This window comes from Canis lupus, chromosome 5 (genome assembly GCF_011100685.1).
Source record: "Canis lupus familiaris isolate Mischka breed German Shepherd chromosome 5, alternate assembly UU_Cfam_GSD_1.0, whole genome shotgun sequence".
Lineage (NCBI taxonomy): Eukaryota > Metazoa > Chordata > Mammalia > Carnivora > Canidae > Canis > Canis lupus.
The window spans coordinates 60,916,472-60,937,937 of record NC_049226.1 but is presented as its reverse complement, the minus strand read 5'-3'; the positions used below and the strand labels follow the sequence as shown (position 1 = coordinate 60,937,937).

Below are 21,466 nucleotides of genomic sequence, written 5' to 3'. Positions count from 1 at the left end.
GGGCTCGGGGAGCACATCACACTCCACCTCTCTAATCCCTATGGGATACGATTCCGCAAACTCCAGTCGCTGTCCTAAAGATTAGATACAGTTACCCTCAAAAGGCATAACAGGATTTTCCAAGAACTGGAGGGTACTGTCCTCTTTTCTTCCCTGTAAGTGAACTGGTGTTAGGTGACAGAACAGACATATCCAGCATACATGCAGGGGTACCGTTGGGTTTTCTGTGAACAGAGGAGGAGTTAAAATGCACCCAAGCATGAGAGGTAGAGCCCAGGAAGGGCCCTGATAGGTGCCCTCCTTGTTCTTCGCAGGTTCGGTTGATGCAGGAATCTGTCCGAAGAATAATTGAGGCAGAAGAGTCCAGAATGGGTGAGAAGGCATGGCCTCCCTCGGGGTAGGGTGGGTGCTGGGGGTCTCAAAGGAGCACAGCACTCCTGCAGCCCAGGCTCCAAGAAGGGTGCCCCACTGAGCCCCGCCCCTGCTTAGACCGAGCCATCCTCAGGGCTTATCATTGTCAACGCCTGGTACGGGAAGTTCGTCAATGACAAGAGCAAGAAGAGCGAGAAAGTGAAGGTGATTGACGTGACCGTGCCCCTGCAGTGCCTGGTGAAAGACTCGAAGCTCATCCTCACGGAGGCCTCCAAGGTAGAGCACACACCCATGGGATTCAGACACGAAAGGCCTGTGGGCCATGGGGATAGCCTGGCGCCTTGGAATGGCCGTTCCATCGTAGTGGAATCTCTTCTGTTTGGCGTGCTGCCCAGCACCCAAGTTACGGTCACACTGGAGCTGTTCACTTCATCCATTCGTTCACACAGCAAGTATTTACTGAGCTCCGACTGTGTGCCAGGTAGAGCAGCGAACAAAATATAAACGCCCAGTGTTCGTGAGCTTATATTCTCTTCCTTGCTTGCCTTGTTCTAGAAAGTGTGGGATCTCCCATTTGAAGTTCACACTGGAGCCCAGGGGTGGGAACGCTAAAGGCAAATTAAAGCACAGATTCACTCAGGCCAGATACCTTGTTCTCTCAGGATTCAGGATGGGGCTTCCGTGAATTCCGGGGGCTCTAACATGGCAGGGTTTTGTTGTGTTTTTGTTTTTGTTTTTAAGATTTTGTTGGTTCAGGGATCCCTGTGTAGCGCAGCGGTTTAGCGCCTGCCTTTGGCCCAGGGCGCGATCCTGGAGACCCAGGATCAAATCCCACATCAGGCTCCCGGTGCATGGAGCCTGCTTCTCCCTCTGCCTGTGTCTCTGCCTCTCTCTCTCTCACTGTGTGCCTATCATAAATAAATAAAAAAAAATTAAAAAAAAAAAAAAAGATTTTGTTGGTTCATGAGAGACACAGAGAGAGAGGCAGAGACACAGGCAGAGGGAGAAGCAGGCTCCATGCAGGGAGCCCAATGTGGGACTCGACCCGGGTCTCCAGAATCAGGCCCTGGGCTGAAGGCGGCGCTAAACCACTGAGCTGAGCCACCCGGGCTGCCCAATAGGCAACTTTCTGACATTCTCAGGGTCATGGTGTGCATCTCTCGAGGGCAGCTCCTGAGGGAAAGTCAAGGCCTGCCCACACTGACCACAGATGGCAGCAGACAGCAGTGGTGCTGGGCCTGAGGCCCCATGGAGTAAGACCGTGTTTGTTACAGGCTGGACTGCCGGGGTTCTACGACCCGTGTGTGGGTGAGGAAAAGAACCTGAAAGTGCTTTACCAGTTCCGAGGCGTCCTGCACCAGGTGATGGCACTGGACAACGAGGCCCTTAGGATACCAAAGCAGTGTGAGTAGCTGCCCCTCTGCAGTCACCTGCCCTGTGTACCAATGGGGGTAGGCCCTCAGCCACGGATGGGGACTGGGGACATCAGAGTGTGAGGTGACAGCCACCTAACCCTGTGTTATCTGCCTGGGAGCAAGGGACTTGCTCAGAGCCCGTGATGGGCTGCCCTGAGGAGGGGTGGTGTTCCTTCCCAGGTGGAATTTCACTGAGCTCTTTGCTTGCAAACTGCAGCATGGGTGGCTGGGCAGGAGGCAAACCCAGCTGCTCCTATATGTTCTAGAACCAGTTGATTCTCCACAGCCTGTTCTGTGCTCCACTCTAGACCAGGCAGCCTCTGGTCAGGTGATGGCTGAACCCCTCAGTGGAGAGAGGCGTGGAAAGAGTTGCCTTTTGGGACAGTTTGTCTTGTCTTTCACAGCTCACAGGATTGATACAGACGGATAAGCTGCTTGAGAAACCAGATTTACAAAAGGCTGCAAAAAATCTTCCTGAGAATCTACAAATCCAGAAGCAGGGAAAAAACCCAGACATCAGATGTGTTTATTTTATATTATTCCTATAGAGAAGGTGGTACCGTATCAATGATGTGGAGGGACACACAGACACCCCGCGTTCATGGGTGCTGGAGGGAGGACTGAGGCAGCCCCACCCAAAGCAGAACTGCAGCACAGCCTGTGGCTGTTTACCCAAGGATCGAGTCCCTGGAGGGGAGGCCCCAGCCCCTGGGCCCCTAGGCTCCTGAGCCCGGGTGCTGACTGCAGCCACCCAGTAGTGCTCAGTCTATGTGAGGTATTTATGGAACATCCTGCCCTCACACATAGGACTGTGAACTACTTTTCCTAAAATCCACACCGAGCATGGAAAACAAAATGGAAAGGAAGTTCTCTTGAGCAGAGGTCTCCAGAACAAGTGAACATCTGTTCAGTCAACTTCCCAAAACTACTTTTTCCTGCTGAAATATTATCCAGTGAATCTGGAGAGGATTGTGTGGGTTTATAAATCGGCTTTTTATCTGAGAACAAATGGCTTTGGAAATTAGTGTCTTTTTTCCCCCTCCCAGAACTTCTTGAATCATTCCACTGGCATGTGGCTTGGACTGGAGAGGTGTAACCCCCGGTCCCAAGGCCCAGCCCTGTCACAGGTCCCTTCCTCCCAGGAGCCACCCATGTCCTGGGGGCAAAAGGCAGGTGTGAGCCAATCCACCTTCACGTCCCTCACAGCCCGCCCCCCAACGGCTCAGCTGACATGCCTCTGCCCCCAACACTGGAGCACAGGACAGGGGAGAGGACCAGAGGAGGGGGAAGCATGGGGCAGGGCCGGGCAGAGTGGAAAGGACCCTGGACCCTGGCTCAGGTACTTGCCAAATCCCCGGTGCTGGGAGAGCAAGGCGGCCTGAGCCTCACTTGCTTGTACGCGGCTGGCAGGTGGCGCTGCTGCTCCCACACCTCCGCTAGTCCCAACTCTCTCCTCTAAGGGGACTGTGGTGTCTGCTCCCCAGACCCTCTTCCTTCACCTGCCTCTTCTGGGGATGCAGAGCCCTTAGGAGCTAGAATGCTCCTGAACCGCCTGCTCTGTCTGGTGACTGCGAGTCACTGATGAGCAAAGAGGCCCTGGCTCTTTGGTGGTGGTTCTGACAGCCCCCTGCAGCTGTTGCTAAAATCAGGCTTCGCTCCTGGCGGTGGTCCCAGAGTCATCGCTAATACTCTCTTCCTCCAGTTTTCAAAACAGTTCAGGTTGTCCAATTCTGTAATATTTATCTCCATTTAAAGAAGTTTCTCTACGAGCTGCTGCTCTGAATGTAAATCGTGCAATAAGCGTGGCGTGAACTGCCTTTGGACGCAGCCATGTGTTCCCTCCATGGCAGGTGGCTCTTTGGGGCACTGATTCTCTTAATTTTGTCTGAAATGGACTGTACAGAAGGCACTCTCTTATCACAATAAACCTTTCCTGAAAACTGGGGATGGTATTTTAATGCATCTGTATGTTCATTTTCAAGGGTGAGCAAAGTAAGGACGTGCCCCCTCCTCTTGCCCTCACGCCCTCCCTTCTCCCTGGCCTTCACTATGGAAACCATGGGCTGAACCTGAAGCTGTGGTTTCCACATGAGACCTCTGCCTGAGAAACAGAGTCCAGGGTCAGGAGATCATTTAGGCGAGTATCCTTGTTTTCCTGGGGGTGGTTTCATTTAGGAGCTTTTTGTTGTTGCTATTTTAAGTCAAGTCACCTTTTTTTTGTAGTCAGAGGTGGTCATGCCCTGCCCGTTCTCCAAGAGGACACAGGAAGTCCATCTTCTCGGCAGCCACAAAGTAGGGAGGAGAGAGACCTTCAAATTAGCCTTCAGCCCCCTCCCCCCATTCTGAACACAGAGCACTCCTGTGGAAACTTTCATAAGCCGAAATGGCTTAAAGCAAAGAAGCAATTACCATTAATTTTTGGAAAAAATGTGAGCATTCCCAGATCCAATAAATCACCTTTTGGTTTTTTTTTGGATACCTTAGGACACATCTTACTAATGGCTGCATGAAACGGAGTGGAACCAGAGACTCTCAGACGGCCCAGCGCTCTGGGGGCTCAGGGGCTCGAGGCTGAGTCTAGTTCCCGGGGAGGGACGGGCAGTGCCCTGGTTCCCTCTCAGCCACTGCAAAACACACACTCGTTGCTTTTTTTGCCTGTGCCTTTTGCCATAAAAATGAAAATCCTCAAATTTCTTTAGGTTAGCAAAAACAGGTACTAATGCAGGTCTGTTGTAAAAACAAACTCTTGAGAAACGGGAGACACGTGTACTAGTTTTTAAATAAAGGAGACCCTGCAGCATAAAAAGACACTTTATTCTGTTGCTCTGTCACACCAGGCCAGGAACAGAGGCCAGTCTCAGCCACTCAGAGCCAGCGCCCAGGCGATGGGGGCCACACTGCCCCGTCTCGTGTCCTGCCCCGGGCCCAGCCGCCCCTCAAGGGGATGCACTTCTCCCCACTGGGGGAGTGTGTGCCACATGGCCTCCAGGCCCGCTTCATCCTGCGGTTCTCAAGACACACACACCCCACCACCCAGCTTTCGTTGAAAGGACAGCAGGCTCGGTCCCCTTGCTCGAGGTCCACCCTGTCCTGGGCTGCTGCAACTACTCTTCCCCTGAGGTGGCCTGGGCTCCTTCCGCGTGGCCCACCCGGCATGGCATTCCTGTCACTTGACATCAGCGGCAAGGCTCGGGGTCCACGGCCCCCACCTGCCAGGGGCTCAGCTCTGTGGCTCTGGCGGAGGCCCAGCCCTGTGTGCGCGGAGGCGGCTGGACATCCTCCGAATCACCAGCCTCTGGGCCTTCAAGCGCTTCCGGAGCTTTTCATTTTCCTTCAGAGTCAGGAAGAGTTTCTTTTTTAGGGCATCTAAGTCCAAAAGGGCGTAGCTGTGGTCGGAGGTCTGTGCAGGGCTGGGGCTGGCCTGCTGGGCAGGGGCCTGAGTTCCCTGCAGTCTCCGCGGCACGACCTGATGACAGAGGCGACCCAAGGACAGAGGCACGTGAAGGCAAAGTGGAACCCAGGTGACAGGTGGGCGACAGGTGGGGGCCAGGGAGGCCTCCCTTCCCACAGGACTCCTGAGAGCTTCATCTGCCCAAACTGTGGCCGTCCTGTTACTGGGGAGCTCTGAACTCAGGGCCACGAGCCATGGCACTTCGGCCTGGGCACCAGTTCGCTTCGGGCGGTGTGAAGCGAATCGGCCTGCAGAGGCCACCAGCCCGCACACCCCCTAGGGCCCGGCTCAGCACCTTACCGCTCCACCCTTACCTGCTCTGCAGGGCCGCTGGCCATCGGGGGCAGCACTTCCAGGGCAGCCTCCAGCTTCCTCCCCCAGCCACACTCTGCAGGCACCACCTCGGAGGCCACCTGGGGACGGCAGGGCAGAAGTGGGTAAAGCCCCCGGAAGCCCTTTGTGCTGTCCCAGGATGGCCAGGGCCAGGGTTGCCCCACAGCCAGCCTCCTCCTCACAGGCTGGGGGTCAGACCCTGGGGAATCGGGCACCAGCCGCACCGCCTGCCAACTGGGACTGGCTGGTGTTACTGGGAAGCAGGCACGGGAGGCTCTGCTTTCCCTTCTCTAGGGAGACACAGGATCCCAAACCTGGTTTATGAGGTGGGCACAACAAAGCCCCGCAGACCGGGCGGGGTGGGGCGGGCGCTGCGGCTCTGTCCCCACCAAGCCTCAGTCCTGGCGGGGCTGCACTGGCACTCACCTCCTTGTGAGAGTCCACGTTTGTGTCCCCGCCGGCCGGGTCTGCGTTCTCCCTCGCCAGCTGCAGGGGGCACAGAGCACTGTACACAGATGGGCCCTGGGGCTCAGCTCCCCAGGGCTCGAGGGATCACCCCGAGATCCCCCACCAGGTGCCCGGCCACATGCATGTCTGACTCCCCCGCTCAGCCCATGTCAAGGCAGATGGTGCTGAGCCCAGCCCAGCTCTGGTCACCAACCACTGGCCCGCTCTCCCAAAAGCTGTCCCCAGATCGTAGGCCCCCTGAAGCCAGGGACCTCATTCATATGTGTTACCCCACAGCCTGACATTCTGGGCACATAGGTGACTCAAATTTGGCTCAAAGACTGGCAGCCACATAGGAGAGAACATCGACTCGGGTTCCTGGGCATCCCCAGAGCTGCCACCAGCCCCAGGGCCCCGGGGTACTGACAGCACCCAGGGGCAGGCTTGCAGATGCCGCCCCACGTTGTTAAACTGTGAGCTCCCTTCAAATCTCACCACAAAGGTGTGAGAACCAATCAAAGTCCTTTAGCCACAGGCACGGACAGAGGAGGTAGTTAACCCGGGCACGGGGTTCAGACCAGCAGGAAGGCGACGTCTAGCCGGGCTGCACACCGCGCCTGTGGTCTCCAGCATTGTGCGGGACACTCAGACTTCTGCCGGGAGGGCAGGTCTCACGGTAAGTGTTCTTACGGCAACAAAATAAAAGTGGGCAATATATATCAAATAAAAAAGGGTCTTCCATATTGAAATAACAACAAAACCTTCTAGGTGTTGGGAATAAGCCATGAAACAAACCCCTGCCCTCAGGGAGCGAACCAAAGAGAGAAGCTGAATCAGAGCAAATGCAAAGGAACGCAAAGGAGCCGGAAAGAACCAGCACGAAGGGAAGGCAGGTGGGGGGAGAGGGGTGGCGACCTCCTCCAGACGACGTGACCGTGGACTTGGAGAAAGTGAGGCTACAAGCCTGCAGGTGTGTGCAAAGCTCAGATGGAGGGCAGGCGCCCCAATGCACAAGTCCCCACACCCTTAATTCTCTTCCCTCTCTCTCCCAGGACAATCAAGCACAGGTACCAGTTGGCCCTGGTTTGCTCCACCACTGCTTTGCCTTCCAGGTTCAAAGAGGTGCCCGCTGTGAAGCCCACCACCTGGGACTCAGTACACCTTTGGGATTTATGAAATTCAGTATCATTCCCCTTGAGTCCTCTGCACCCAACCGTGCATGAGCTCTCTCCTGAGCCAAACCTGCACATCCCACCCCACAGAGTTGGCCCCCTCAATGTCCTGTTGGGAAATCTAACTCCACAGGCACAGAGCCAAATTCAGAGGATCTAGGAACCACACCCTCTGGGGGCTCAGCAAGCCCACCCAGACCACCTCAGTCTCAGCCCACGAGATCTGAAAAGGCCCTCTGCTCTGACATCCACGCATGCTTCAGCTCAGGCCACCAGGACTGCACTTATCTGTGACACCAATGGCTCTAGCCAGAGGGAGCCTTCCAAAGCGACATCCCCACTCACCTCACCCGAAAAACCACAGTCCACTCATGCCTGCCACCCTCTGGGGCCCTGTAACCCTCCAACCAGCCAGAGGTCCCTTCCATGTCCAAGTGCCCTCCATGCTGTCCCCAGACTCCCTCCAACTGTACCAGCCATCTCTGCCCAGGCCAGAGCTCCTGGGAGCACGGGGTGGCACATGCTGGGAGGCAGCAGTACAGCCTGCAGCTTACTGACCCCTGCCTGGCCCCGGCTGTCCACTCGGAAGGAAAGGGTCTGAGTTCAACACAGTTGCCAGATCTTCACTGTGTGGCCTCGTGCCCACGTGACGCCAGCAAAAATGAAATGCGCAGGGACACCTGGGTGGCTCGGACAGTGAAGCATCACCTTCAGCTCAGGTCATGATCCCAGGGTCCTAGGATGGAGCCCCACATCGGGCTCCCTGCTCAGCGGGGAACCCGCTTCTCTCTCTCCCTCTGCCTGCCACTTTCCCTGCTTGTGCACACTCCACCCTCCCACCATGTCAAATAAATAAATACAATCCTCAGCAGCTTTTGGTTGTAAAGTGTGATGGGGGGGGGGGGGGGCGCGCACAGAGGGAGGGAAATAAAGGGGGAGGGAGGGAGGGAGGGAGAGAGGGAGAAAAAGAACACTCAACAGAGCCCCACTTTGGGCTTGATTCCACAACACTGAGGTCATGACCTGAGCCAAAACCAAGAGCCGATGCTTAACAGACTGAGCCACCCAGGCGCCCCATGCCTGATACATTTTTTTTTTTTAAGATTTTATTTATTTATGAGAGAGAGAGGCAGAAACACAGGCAGAGGGAGAAGGGGAGAAGCAGGCTCCACGCAAGGAGCCTGATGTGGGACTCAATCCCGGGCCTCCAGGATCACGCCCTGGGCTGAAGGCGGTGCTAAACCGCTGAGCCACCCGGGCTACCCGCCTGATACATTTTTAAAGGGGCTTTAGGGCAGCCCGGATGGCTTAGCGGTTTAGCGCCGCCTTCAACCCAGGGCCTGATCCTGGGAATCCGGGATCGAGTCCTGCGTCAGGCTCCCTGCATGGAGCCTGCTTCTCCCTCTGCCTGTGTCTCTGCCTCTCTGTCTCTCACTCATAAATAAATAAAAAATATTTTAAAAAAATAAATAAAGGGGCTTTAAATTATAAGTTACCTAAAGCAAAGGTCACAGCCAGCAGGACCACCGGGCTCTGGACCCCAGGGGCCTGACAGCGCTGCCCTCCCTGCACTCGTCAGCCTCCGCCCCCACTGCCCCTGCAAACACCTGCACGGGCGCCCTGGAGGCCTGAGTGGAGATGTAACGACAGTGGTGTGTTCACCTGCGTGGCGTCCTGAAAGGCAAACACGGTGGGCACAGCATTCTGCTTCAGGTTTTTGCGGTTTCCAAAGGCGCTGAAGCACTCGGGCCGGAAGTGCTCTGAGCAGATGACCGTGTGCTGCTTGGGCTTGAAGTTGGCCCGGCCGATGTTCAGCACCCATTCCTTCAGCAGCTCCGGGCGGCTGAATGGGAACCTGGGAAGCAAAGGAGGGAGACATAGAGGAATCTGCGAAGCTCAAGTCAACACCGTGGGGTTCGCTGCAATTCTGAAAATACCACATGGTATTTTACCAGACAGCTTCGAAAATTGAGTAACTCTGTTAAACTACATCCTATTTCTGGAAGCTTCTGTCATGCCAGTTTACAGTATCCTTAGTGTGCAATGTGAGGCCATGAACGTGGCCAGAAAGCCTTCCAAAGGCTTTGGTCCATTAGTCTTTGAGTACTCAAAGGCTGAGCCAGTGTCCATTCCCCCAGGGATGGCCCTGTCCCAGGCACTGGGATGTGGGAAGGAACAAACAGCCCCACCCTCGGAGAGCCTACATTCTAGAACAGGAAAACAGACAGCAGACCCAACAGATACAGAACTGTGTAGGAATAAAGAGTAGGGGGCATCTCGGTGACTCAGTGCTTGAGCATCTGCCTTTGGCTCAGGTCATGATCCCGGGGTCCTGGGATGGAGTCCCACATCGGACTCCTCATGGGGAGCCTGCTTCTCCCTCTGCCTGTGTCTCTGCCTCTCTTCTGTGTCTCTCATGAATAAATACATAAATGATCTTTTAAAAACAAATGAATAAAGGGAGGCAGTGGTCATGAAGGCCTCTTGGGAGGTGACATCTGAGCAGAGGCTGCAAGAAGCAGGAGAGCCAGCCAACGTTGTTGTCTTATCAGAAGGAAGAGCAAGAATAAAGGCACTGGGATGCACCCAGCATGTTGGGGGCACAGCCAGAGGTGGGTTTGGCTGAGAGGGCTGAGCAGGAGTCATGGGCCTGTCATGGCCAAAATACGGGAACACCCAAATGCCCTTTCCTTCTAGAACAAGTCAATTCTGGCATATTCATTCAGCAGAGGACCTCAAGAGATGGGGAGGAAGGCAGGGCAGCCACTCCAAGTACAGGTGACTTCATAAACATGAGCAAAAGACACAAGAAAGCACAGCATAGGACTTGGTGTGTCAAGTTCAACCCAAGCCAGAGCACCGGGCTCGGACAGAAGGCAGGATGCGGGCCACTCTGGGGGATGTCCGGGGGTGGGGGAGGGGATTCCCCAGGGGCTGATGTTCTGGTTCACAGTCACACAGGTGTTCACTTTGCGGAATGGCCTGGGCCATGGAATTATCATTTGTGTGCTTTTCTGTAGGTCTACTTCAATAAAAACCTTCACTTGGGAGAAGGAAAATGGTGATGGGAGGGGCGGTGGAGACAGTGCAGCTGGCCTTGGGGGTCGCGCTCTAGGCGGCGGTGGCTGGAAGCTGCGTTCTCCCGGGCAGGGGCCGGGCCGGGACCCGGGACAGGGGCCCAGGGCCGACACGCTGCGAGCGCCGGGAGCGCGAGGACAGGCTCCAAGCCTCCCGCCCGGGCTGCAGGGCTGCAGGGCTGCAGGGCTGCAGGGCTGCAGGGCCGGCCGCGCTCCCCAACACCCTGGAACGTTCTCAGGGCTCCGCTCCCCAGCTTCCTGACCCGAGGCCTGGCCGGGGCGAACCCCCCGCGTCACCACCACTCATTCATTCGGAGACGCATTCAGCCCGCACGCACGGAGCACCAGCCGCGTTCCAGGCTGCATCTGAGAACAAGATCGGGTCTCGGGGAGGGACTGACACCCCAGGACTGCGGACCCGGCGACCCACCCCGGCCTCCTCCGCAAGCGACCGCCCCAGCCGACGTGGGGGTAAGGCTGTGCGCCTTGGGCAGGTTGCTCGGCCTCTCCGATCGTCTCCCCACGAGCCCAGGCCGCGGGGCATCCCCCTGTCCCCGGGCCGCCGGCCCCTCCGCGGAGGACCCGGCTGCACGCCCTTGGCCGTCCCCGCCCGGCGCGCCAGGCCTCGGGCTCCCAGGGGCGCCAGGCGGGTCGGCAGCCGGGCCCCCGCGCCCCACGGCGCCCCTGCCCCTCACCGGTGGAAGGTGAGCTGCTTCCTGCGGCTGCTGTAGCGGTTGCAGCACTGCCGGGCCGCGCACGACTTCGGCATCTCCGGACGCCAGGCCCAGCTGCCCCTAACAAAGATGGCGGCGGCGGGCCGGCGGACCCGAGCGGGAGCTGCGGGGGGAGGGGCCAGCGAGCGGGGCGGGGCCGGCGAGCGGGGCGGGGCCTGCGGACCCGAGCGGGGCTACCCGAGACAGGGCTAGCGGGCGGGGCGGAGCCTCACAGGGCACAGCCAGGCCTGCGGACTGGAGCGGGGCCACGGGGGGCGGGGTCCGGCGAGCGAGGCGGGGCCAGCAGGCCGGCTGGGGCCTGCCCGGCACTGGAGGCCTGAAGACCCGAGCGGGGCCACGGGGGGCGGGGCCAGCGGGGCCAGGCCGGGGCCTGCGGGCGGGGCGGGGCGGGGAGGGGCGGAAGGCGGGGCTGCCTCCGCTCTGCTCCGGGGTCAACTCCCTGGGCGCTCCCTGCGGACCCGCAAGTCAGGTGGACTCCGGAGTATCACGACTAGAGGTGCTCCCGGGCCCCACCCAGGCCCGACGCCCCTAACAGCGCCTCCGGCGCAAGCTCCACCCGTTCGCGAAGCCCGGGGCCCTCACCTCCTTGCTTTGAGGAGCCAAGACACACCCACCAACAGCCTTGAACACCTGGATACCACAGACGGCTCACAGCCCAACCTGGCCAGGATCTCCGAGGTTTTAAGAGGTGTTGATACTAGGTTTTGGCTGCTCAGAAAGGAGGTACTAGGTGACCACTAGTTGGTCCCAGATTAGAGGTGGGCAGACACAGCTCAAAGAAAAGGCAGGGGCAGTGGGGACCCCCAAGTGTAAAGGGACAGAATGAGCACCTCTGGGAGACTGCAAACCTGCTTGCAGAACCTCGGAGGAGACTGCAGCTTTTTTTTTTTTTTTTTTTTAATTTTTATTTATTCATGATAGTCACAGAGAGAGAAAGAGAGAGGCAGAGACATAGGCAGAGGGAGAATGAGACTGCAGCTTTTAACAAAGCAGGTAACTACTCACTGGGATTTAAGCCAATCCACAGCATGATGAAACTGTGAAAGCGATTCATGTCTATTCATACTGTGGTTTGATCCTGGAGAATTTACTAGAAAAGTAAATGAAGAGTTGTGGGCACTTTATCTCCCCAGGTCTCTGTCATCCCGGTTTGGGGGTGATGAAGGGAGGAGAAAAACCATTGTCCACCCCCACAGAAAACAAACACCTGAAGCTAGGCATGAACCTCAAAGTAGCAATATATTTATTTACAAAATATACAGTTTCACAGAAACAGCTTCGCTTTATACACATAAACTTTATAATTACACAGAACCATGTAAACGATGTTAAGTGTCTGGCCTGGCCAATGCCAATGAGAGGTGCTTACTTTTGGGGTGACATCTTTCCCTCTCCTCACTTTATTAGCCACCAACCAGGAGCCCCTAGATGGGCCATGCCTAATTTGCATAAAGCTGATTGCAGCTGCCCAGCTCAAGTGAACACAAAAACCAAGGTGTCTTGAATTCCTAGACACCACCCACAGGGATAGATAGATCTGTTAAAAGAACAAAAAGGAAATGAAGGAAACAGATCGAAATGATTATCAAGTACCTTCCAGAGGTGTCACCAGGCATAGAACTTTCTAAAAGCAATACAGCAATCGCCAGGGCTGGCAGTTCCACTCTAAAATCACATGTATTCTTAAATGCACTTTTAAAACTTAGTGGAGGTTTTTTGTTTTTGTTTTTTAAAAGAAAAACACTTTGGAACTTTGGCTATTCTCATGGTGAAGACACTGGACAGGCAATGTCATGGGGCAGATCTTTGGCAAATTCCTCTCCAACTTTTCCTGGACGTTTGCCCTCATCCGAGCCAGACAGTTGTCTGGGGAGAAGGTGGTTTCTAAGCCCGCTTCTTACTATTTTTCTCTACAGCAGAACTTCTCCCTTGGGGATCTTCACGATAAACTGGGTTTCAGAATATATCTCTATTTCTGTGTTAATATAAGCAACAGAATTAAAAGCAAAACAAAACAAAAAGCAGTTGGCTGGTGAAGCATGAAAGACACTAGCACAGAAAATGGGCTCTGATCGGCCAATTAAGAGTTCAAAACCCCTTTGTGCCTAAGGGAGAGAATATGAACAGAGCCCCCCTGGTGGCCCTGCAAGAGGATGCCACATCAAGGCCCCCCGCAGAGAGACAGGAGTCCACCCTGCTGTAAATAAATATGGCCATCTTGGGCCTTCTTCCCTTTTCATGCTTCACAAGAAACGTGTATGAAGACACACCCGTCCACTTACCAAAAAAAAAAAAAAAAAAAAAAACACCACACTTTTGAGAGAGTATTTGAACTGTTTAAAGAGCACTGTCAGCCTCAGAAAAGGTGGGAGCCTTCCTCTCCCTCCAGGCCCAAGCCACCTGAAGTCCAGGGTACCAGGCCCTCAGACAGTGCCCTGCAGGAACTACAAACACAAAGTGCTGGGGTTCTCCAGGGCTGGCCTGCTCAGGGGGCTCCCAGTCCAGGGTCCTAGTTCAGATCTAAGGAGGTCTGCACAGTTCAGTGCGTATTCCTGGAGCCCAATGTTACCCTATAGCTCACTCACCAATTTCAGACCAAAAAAAGGGGGAGGGGGCTTCATATCCTACCCTTGCCCCGTGAAACCAGCAGGCCAGCCTCTAAGAAGGCATACCACCACAGGAGAGGCCTTCAAGTCTTCTCTACTTCCTTATGTAGAGGAACGCCGTTCCCCAGTGACTGCCTAAATTTTACGTCGCTCCTGGAATACAGTGAGGGAAAGAGAGGAGGACAGGTGAACCTAAGTGCCCTCTCACTTGAAAACAGCTCGCCTGGGCACCCCGAGGACCTCACACACCAACTGGAATGGGCACCCCAGCAGAAATCTGCCAATACTTTTGGCTATATCGTGCAAAAAGACAGGTTTTTTTTTTTTTGTTTTTTGTTTTTTACATCGTGCAAAACAGGAAACTGAGTTATGAACATGGGCCACCTCGACCCCCCAACCAAACCCCTTTCCACCGGGAAGTGGCTGCACACTGTCCCTTTTAACAAACAGAAAGAAACCGAGGGATCAATGGCCACCGCCGCCCCAGTGTTCCTCTAAGTGAGACCAGAGGACTCTCGCCTGCAGCCCGAGGGGACCCACAGGCACCAGCCAAGGCAGGGAGAAGGCAGGCCACGAAGGTAGGGGCAGCTCGATGGTTGCTGTACAGACACTTATGGTCAAAGACTTACACTTGAGAAAAAGCTTACACGTATGGCTGTTCGTTAACAGGCCTGGGAAACTGAACATCTCCTCTCCCAAGACAGCGGAAGCAGGAAAACAGCTAGCACGGGTTCCAACCAGCGGGAGTTTGTTAACAATGATAGCAAAGAATTCACAACTACCATGTACCCTCATTTTTAGCTGAACCGAACCCACTGTACTCGGGTGGCTAGTCCACCTCCACTGCAGAGAACACAGCTCTAGCAGCAGCTTTGGCCAACGAGGATTTTATTCAGTCACTGGCTATATACAGGTTATACCTTGGACAGCCTGTCCTTTTGCTTAGGCACCTGAATGGCAGGGGTCTGCCCGCACCAGAGCTGAGAGTCCTGTGCTCAACTAAGGGAGGGGCTGAGAGGCTCCTCATCCTTTCTGATTCCTCACCCATGCTCTCCTCGCTCACCAACAGTCAGTCCAGAAACAGTTTCCGTGAGCCCATCCGGGACCGGTTGGAGCGGCGGATGTCAAACTTGGAGTCCCGGCACTTTTGGCAGACAAACACTTCAGGAACATTGGATTTCCGTATTTTCGCACAGGACAGGTGAATCCAGGTATGGCACTCGTTGCACTCTATCATAGGGCGGCCAGCAAACGGCTTCATGCAGAAGCAGGTGACGAGGTCCCAGGAGTCATCATCTGCACAGAGAGAAACAGGTGAGGAGAAAGCACTTCCTGCACTCCCTCCCCTGCGGTTCCCTCCCCCACCAGCCCAAGGGTAAGGGGGATGCAGAGCAGCTGAGCCACAGGGAAGCTTGATCAGGTGTCAACTTTCACTGAAGGTCAGGGCAGCCCTCCCCTCTCAGAGTGGAGTAATCGAAGTGTATGGCACCAGGAATTAACCGTGAGAGGTTTACTTTTTTTTTTTTTTTTTTTTGAGAGGTTTACTTTAGGAGCTACATTTATTTTCATGTTTTGAGGCCTGTCCTGGAATCTCAGCTGTTTCTAGCTGCCACCACCCCCTTCCTAAATGTCTTGATGTCCACCTTCCTTCCTAGAGATGGCGGGGCACACTCTGCTGTCACACTCCAAGGAAGGGACCGCTCTTTGGACCACCAGCCACCACCACCATGGCAGTCCTTCAAGGGCCACTCACCCGAGTCTACCATTATGTCCTCATCATTGCCAGTGCTGTCCTCGTCCCGGAACACCACCTGCTTTCCCTGCCGGACAATAGTCCGTTTGCCTTCAGTTTTTATTTCTTTGACCTGATCAGGTGACACGGTGACACATGATCCACTGGAAGGCGTATCAGAGTCCCAGCCTGAGCAGGAGTCGCCGGGAGCCTGGGGGATATCCTGCAGAGCGGGACTTGTGGGGGTCTCTACGTAGGGATCAGCGGCTTCCAGCTTCAACAGGCTCCCCATGTACCCCTCCTTCCCTGGCGCGTCACTGTCCCTCCGCTTCCTCTTCTTCTTCTTCTTCAGCTTGTCCGTCTTCTTTCTGTCCAGCAAAAAGTTACTGGGCTTGGCTCGCTGCAGAAGGGTGGGCTGCAGGTGGCCAAAGCAGCGGTCAGAGACTGGCAGGGGCACGGTGGAAGCGATATCAGTGAACCCAGCATCCCAGCCATCGCTGTCAATGGTGCCAGCCGTGCTATTGGCAGGGCTGGGGCTGCTCCTCAAAGGGAGTTCCTGAAAAGACAGAAGCAGAGGTAGCAGGGGGCCCAAGTGTTTTGACTGGTTCCCAGCAATAAGAGCTAGCCCCAAACAGAGCCTCCCCAGGCACCCCCAGCCAGGTCAGGCCTACAGACGAGGGCTATCAGAAACAGGCCTTCTTGGCTCTCATAAGCAGGACTCTTTAGGAATGGTGTCATGAGTACTTTACTGTGACCTTCCAGACAGAATGTTAACCCACCAGGAGGAAGACCTTCCCTTGCTGAACCTTTAGCCCCTGTTCCAGAGCCAGGAAACTTATTCGATGCCTAGTAAATATCTAGAAGGGTGCCAAGGATATCTTTTCATACCCACTTATCTTTCTTGGATTGTAGAATCTCTCCTTTCCGTTTGCCCTCCCAAGGGGCGTTATTTTTTGTTTAATTAAATGAATTTAAAATAGTTTTGAGGATTTCCTGATACTCTTTTTTTTTAAAAAATGGAGATACCCCCAAATATTGCAAAATCAAACTAGGTAATTACTGCCCCAAAGCAGTGAGCTAATCCCTACAGTTCCTCAGACCATTCAAGCATTTATTTGCTAATAGTGGCAACATTCTGCTGGGCACAAAGGACACATTTACCTACGTACACAGCAAAAGAAATGATAAAGCAATACTGGGGTTTGGTCTCTTAGAAATACCATATTCCTTTCTTTTTAGCCCTGTACAATACGAGTTTGAGCACCATGACAAAGTGGTCTTCAGACCTGCCCACTACTTAACAAGGAAAAAGAAATATCCTTACAATACACGGGATTTGGGCCAAAGTTCCCTGAAGATTCTGCAACATGATGTGCATCAGGGAAACTGCTCAGCAGGAAAGACAGTGTGGACCAGGCCTAACTATCCAGTTGAATCCCAGGCCTGTGCCCCAGTGTCCTAATCTCTAAAATGGGGAGAAGTAACAGCACCTCTCTCCTGTTCTGAGGGCGAAGAACACTGGCCGGCCACTGCAGCCGCCCAGTAAGCACTGGAGACTCAGAGCAGACGGACATCAGACATGCTATTTGCAAATCAACACTCCAAGTTTATTAAATAATTTACAGACAAGCCTGCATTGTCCAGCAGACTTTTAGGAACCACCTCCCAGGCTGGGCTAAGTTTTTAAGAAAGATTTCTACCCGATAGCTCTCTGGAGTCCTCCCAAACAGCCCCTTCCAGACCCCCAACCCACCACTGGTTTCCCTGCCAGCAGGAAGGGAGCAGAAACACTGAAGGTTACCTCCTTTGGATAAGGAATGTAGCCAGCATAGGCCAAAACAAAGGTGCAGAATTTGTTGAAATCCTCCACAGTCCTGCGCCTCTTGTAACTGGGGGAGCACTCCTGTGAGCAGGCGAGAAAATGGGGTGTATTTCAGAGTAGGCACTTGTAGGTGGAGTCGCAGAAACAAAACTAAGCCAGCTGGAGCTTTTATTGTCAACCACTAGAAAATACACTGCTAGATTTACAAACACTCTAGAAACAAGATAAGGTAGGTTTGGGTCAAGAAATAACACTGTACTCAGAAGGCTGAAAGGGGGGTATTGTGATGTTATGCCAAGCACACTGGGAAACTGGGCAGGAGATAAAAACATGTACAAGAGTCTGCTTTCTGGTGTTCCGGCCGCATTTTCCGACATTATCTATCGCTGTCTGCAGGCCTATCAGGAGCTCTAATAACTACTTTTTTGTTACAGATTTTCCATTTTGAAAATAAACTCCAGCTGCAGCTGTAATCAAAGTATTTTAAATGACTTCAGAAGTCAACTGCTGCTTATCCTAGAAAGCTCACTGAGGCCTGACCCCTCCCCAGCCTAGGCTGTGGGTGGACCCCTCCTCCTAGCACTGCTCACTTTTCCCTGCCCTGCCAGCACCCCACATTGAGGGGGCCAGCACCCAAACGTTCTCTGACTCAGAAAATGAACCAGAATCGTTGGGTTGGGTTTACTTGCGCCTGGAAGACGAAACACGAGAGGGTTTTTGGCTTGTGCGTCCTGTCTCCATTCAATCTAGAAATGCCCTCAACAAGAAGGGTTTTTCTCCTTGAGGAAGAACAGCCCGGGGAGAAAGAACCTTATTTGCTACTAAGCAAAACCACTCTACTCTATTTTGGTTTATTCGACTGGCGTATTTACTGAGGTGTGCTTAATGCACTTTACCACCCACCCAACCCCATCCTGACGTGCTCCGCTGCCACTGCCAGGGCCCAAGGACCCACTACCCTGCTGGGACCAACGGGACAGGAAACTGGAGGGTGGGTTCCCGGCCCCTCCCCGCCCCTCCCCGCCCCACCCCGGGTCGGAGGGCCAAGAAAGCGGCCCGGCCCCGGCGTGCTGCCCGCAGGTTCCCTTCCAAGGGCTCCACTCATTTTCTCCAGCTGGTTCCACCCGACCACCTCCGCCCCCCACCCCCGGCCGCCCGGACGCCGAGGGGGGCGCAGGCTGGCGGGGCTCCGACCCCGGCGCGGTCCCCGGCATTTCCTGCGTCGGAGAGACCCTGCCCCCATCCCGGGAAGCACTGACCGCCGCGCTCCGGCCGCGATGGGAGGGCCGCAGCCCTCGGGCCTCAAACTCTCGGGGAGAACTTTTATTTCGGCGGGGAACACGCACGACTGGGCCGGGGGCCTGGCCTCCGAGGGGAAGGCGGCGGCGCCCGGGGGCCGGGGGCGGAGGGACCCGCGCCACCCCCGCCCGGCCCGCCCGCTCGCCTCGCCGCCTTTAGGAAAAGCAGATGGCGGTGCGGCCCCCTCCCCGCCCTCCGCGGAAGCCGCCCCCCGCCGACACTCGGCCCCGGAAGGTGCGGGGCCCATCCCGCGGAGGAGGGGGCGCGGGAAGCCGGGCAGGATTCGGGGTCCGGGGCCGCTGGGCCCCGCGAACCCCCGAGGCGGCGAGGCGGCCGGCGAACGCGCCCCGCGCCGCCTCCCCCACCCGCTCGCTGCCGGACCCGCACCCGGGCCCCGGGGGCCTCGGGAGGAGAGAGAGGGGACCGAGGCGGGCGCGCCGGAGGGGCCGCCCGGAGAACCGAGGGCCGATCCCCGGAAGGAGGGGGAGCCGGGGCGGGGCGAGAGAGCCCGCGGCCGGGGGGCGGGGGGCGGGGGCCCCGCAGGGGGAGGAGAGCGCGCCGGGGGTGGGGGGCTCCACTCGGGTGTTTGCGGGGGTGGGGACCCGGCGGGACTAGGCCCCCGGCGCCGGAGGGGGCGGGGGCCGCGCGGGAGTCAGGGGGCGGGGCGCGGACTACCGGGCCCGGGGGATTAAGGGAGCCGGCGGGGGCGCGCGGAGCGGAGTCCGCGTCCGAGGGGGACCGCGAGACCCTCCGGGAGGGGGGCGGGGGACCCGCGGGGAAGCGGGAACGCGAGGAGGCGGCGGCGGTGCCCGAGTCCCCGGGGGCGGGGAAGGAGTAAGCCAAGCCGGCGGGGAGGGGCCGGGGGCGCAGACAGGTCCCGGGGCTACGCGAGGCCGGGGAGGGGTGGGCGCGGCGGCCCGAGGGACGGGGCGCAGGGAGGACGGGGACCACCGCGGTGGGGGCGCCGAGGCGAGGGCGGGCGGGGAGGACCGGGCGCGGGCCCGAGTGGGGGGCGGGGTTGGGCGCCCAAGGGGGCGGCGAGGGAAGGCTGGGGGAGGGGAGGGCGGCGCTCGGCCGGCGGGGGTCCGGCTGCGGGGAGCACGGGACGGGAGTGGGGGTGGTCAGGGGCGGTCGGGACGCAGCCCTCACTCACCTCCGGGTGGAAGGCGGCGGCGCAAGAGTCGGAGTCCATGTTCAGGGTGGGGGGCGGCGGCCACAGGAGTGCAGGGGCCGGGGATGCGGGCGCCGGGCCGCGGAGCCGCTCAGGGCCGGGGGCTCCGGCGGCCGCGCAGAGCGAAGGCGGACCCGGGAGGGGTCGCCCGGGCTGGAGGTGATGAGGGGCTCGGCGCGTTGCGTCCCGGGCTCTGTGCTCCGGGGCCGGCGGCTCCACGGCCGAGCAGAGTTGGCGATGCAGCTCCTGCGGCCGGCGCGGTGGGAGAGGCGGGAGAGTCGCTGCGGGGGGCGGCGGCGGCAGCGAGCGGGAACCCGACCCGCTCCCCGACCTGACGCCCAGTTCGGCTCGTGTCTCGGGAGGGAGGGCGGGAGAGCCGCGAGCGCTGTCGGGAAATGTAGTCTGTGGGCGACGGGAAGCCGAAGGCGCGGGGGCGGGCGCGGAGCATTGTGGGAGTAGTAGTCCCAGCTCCGCCTCCGAGGCGCACAAAGGCCGCCTCGCGGACTCCAGCCCCCATAGAGCTCCGCGGCGGCTGCCCGGTTTGTGGGGGCGGTGTCTCCGGGACCTGAGGCTGCCGGAGCGGGGGAGGTGCGGAGGCTCGCGCCGGCTCTGCGGTGGGGGAGGGGCGGCGCGAGCGGTAGCTCCGCGGTCTCCGCGGGGGCGAGGGGCGGGGGTAGTCCCGGCGGGTGGGGGCGGGGCCGACGGCCTCGGGCGAGGAGGGCGGCGGAGGCTTGGCGTCTCCGTCTGGACTTGGGGGTCCGTGCCCCTTTGTGGGGCCTTGGTCCTCGCGGCGGGGGCGACCGGCGCTGACGTCGCGGCCGCCCCCTGGGCTCGGACCCCGAAGGGTGAACTTGTTTTCGCGGCCGGCTGTTCTGGCCGGTCCTCCAGTCCCGGGGGTCCTGGGACTGGGGACCGAGGACCTCCTGGTCCTGTGGGATCTCTATGGGATCCACGTTGGGGTGTCGAGTTAACTGCGTCCCAAAAACTCTGTGCCAGGGTTATCAGTGTTTTGGAAGATACTAGCCTTAAATTCGCCTTTTTCCCCCCTCCTCTCTGGCTGATGTTGGGACCGCCCCTGTTTTCTTTCATTGAATTACCTTCCGAATGTATTCCTCACGGGATTTAGAGCAGCAGGGAGAGGGGGGAAAGTGGTTGGGAGGCTTGGTATTGACCCTGGTCTTACATATATAGGTGATTGAGTTTGCGGTGTTTACCTACGGACCGCGGGTATTTGACAACTTCAGGCTGGAGGTTGATTGACTGAACACCTAGTTGAAGATTATCCGCTCTGGTGAAATTACCAGACGAGGCCTGACGTTTGTGAACATTTCTGATAACCGCTGGAAAGGAAAAAACATGTTTTAGACGGTTCAAGAGCATGTTGGGTGGCTTCGAAGACAAAGGAACTGCGTTACAGAGGACGGATGTAAAATCTTAAATTCGAATCAGAAAACTGACTCTTGGAGCCACCAAATCAAGAAAGATGATTGGAAGGACCTCTAGGAGATGATTTCTGAGGCAGTGAATACCTCCTTGGTTGACTTGCTGTTTAGACGGAGATAATTCTGAAGGAATCGGGTGGTTAGGGGTCTGGGTTTATCTCAGATATACTTTTCTAAACTTAAATTTCCTAAACTATGGGGGATCCTGGGGTGGCTCAGAGGTTTAGCCCCTGCCTTTGGCCCAGGGCCTGATCCTGGGGACCCAGGATCAAGTCCCACATCGGGCTCCCTGCATGGAGCCTGCTTCTCCCTCTGTCTGTGTCTCTGCTTCTCTCTCTCTCTCTCTCTCTGTGTCTTTCATGAATGAATGAATAAATAAATAAAATCTTTTTA

At 56.8% G+C, this 21,466-nt stretch overlaps 3 protein-coding genes across 5 annotated transcripts in view; 1 reads left to right on the top strand and 2 right to left on the bottom strand.

Moving 5' to 3' along the window:
- Positions 1-3,739, top strand: part of DNAJC11 (DnaJ heat shock protein family (Hsp40) member C11) — a 75,862-nt gene extending 72,123 nt beyond the window's left edge. For both annotated transcript variants that reach the window (XM_038537817.1, XM_038537818.1), the window contains 4 exons: positions 315-372; positions 506-648; positions 1,647-1,776; positions 2,192-3,739. In XM_038537817.1, coding sequence (XP_038393745.1) covers positions 315-372; positions 506-648; positions 1,647-1,776; positions 2,192-2,217 — 357 coding nt within the window. In that variant the 3' untranslated portion in view covers positions 2,218-3,739. The remainder of the gene's footprint in view (positions 1-314; positions 373-505; positions 649-1,646; positions 1,777-2,191) is intronic.
- An 841-nt stretch (positions 3,740-4,580) lies between these two features.
- Positions 4,581-11,104, bottom strand: THAP3 (THAP domain containing 3). 2 transcript variants are annotated; one of them, XM_038537819.1, is made up of 5 exons: positions 10,963-11,104; positions 8,853-9,045; positions 5,998-6,057; positions 5,553-5,651; positions 4,581-5,253 (listed from the first exon to the last, which is right to left on the bottom strand). In XM_038537819.1, the coding sequence occupies exons 1-5, from the start codon at positions 11,034-11,036 to the stop codon at positions 5,008-5,010; spliced, it is 672 nt and encodes a 223-aa protein (XP_038393747.1). In that variant the 5' UTR covers positions 11,037-11,104; the 3' UTR covers positions 4,581-5,007. The 2 variants fall into 2 exon arrangements, with proteins under 2 accessions (XP_038393747.1, XP_038393748.1); XM_038537820.1 differs by lacking the exon at positions 5,998-6,057.
- A 1,117-nt stretch (positions 11,105-12,221) lies between these two features.
- PHF13 (PHD finger protein 13) lies at positions 12,222-19,765 on the bottom strand. The gene is made up of 4 exons (XM_038537816.1): positions 19,614-19,765; positions 17,141-17,242; positions 15,361-15,895; positions 12,222-14,903 (listed from the first exon to the last, which is right to left on the bottom strand). Exons 1-4 carry the CDS (start codon positions 19,650-19,652, stop codon positions 14,677-14,679), a joined length of 903 nt encoding a protein of 300 aa, XP_038393744.1. The 5' UTR covers positions 19,653-19,765; the 3' UTR covers positions 12,222-14,676.
- Positions 19,766-21,466: the final 1,701 nt, after the last annotated feature.

What these genes read in the sequence shown, in the direction of transcription:
- THAP3 (XM_038537819.1), bottom strand. Translation starts at nt 11,036, where the DNA reads ATGCCGAAGTCGTGCGCGGCCCGGCAGTGCTGCAACCGCTACAGCAGC. An exon ending in AAGCAGCTCACCTTCCACCG is followed by an intron (nt 9,046 to 10,962) that starts GTGAGGGGCAGG and finishes TTTGCTTCCCAG; the next exon opens with GTTCCCATTCAGCCGCCCGG. An exon ending in CCTTTCAGGACGCCACGCAG is followed by an intron (nt 6,058 to 8,852) that starts GTGAACACACCA and finishes TGCCCCCTGCAG; the next exon opens with CTGGCGAGGGAGAACGCAGA.
- PHF13 (XM_038537816.1), bottom strand. Translation starts at nt 19,652, where the DNA reads ATGGACTCCGACTCTTGCGCCGCCGCCTTCCACCCGGAG. An exon ending in CCGCCGCCTTCCACCCGGAG is followed by an intron (nt 17,243 to 19,613) that starts GTGAGTGAGGGC and finishes GCCTGCTCACAG; the next exon opens with GAGTGCTCCCCCAGTTACAA. An exon ending in ACATTCCTTATCCAAAGGAG is followed by an intron (nt 15,896 to 17,140) that starts GTAACCTTCAGT and finishes CTGTCTTTTCAG; the next exon opens with GAACTCCCTTTGAGGAGCAG.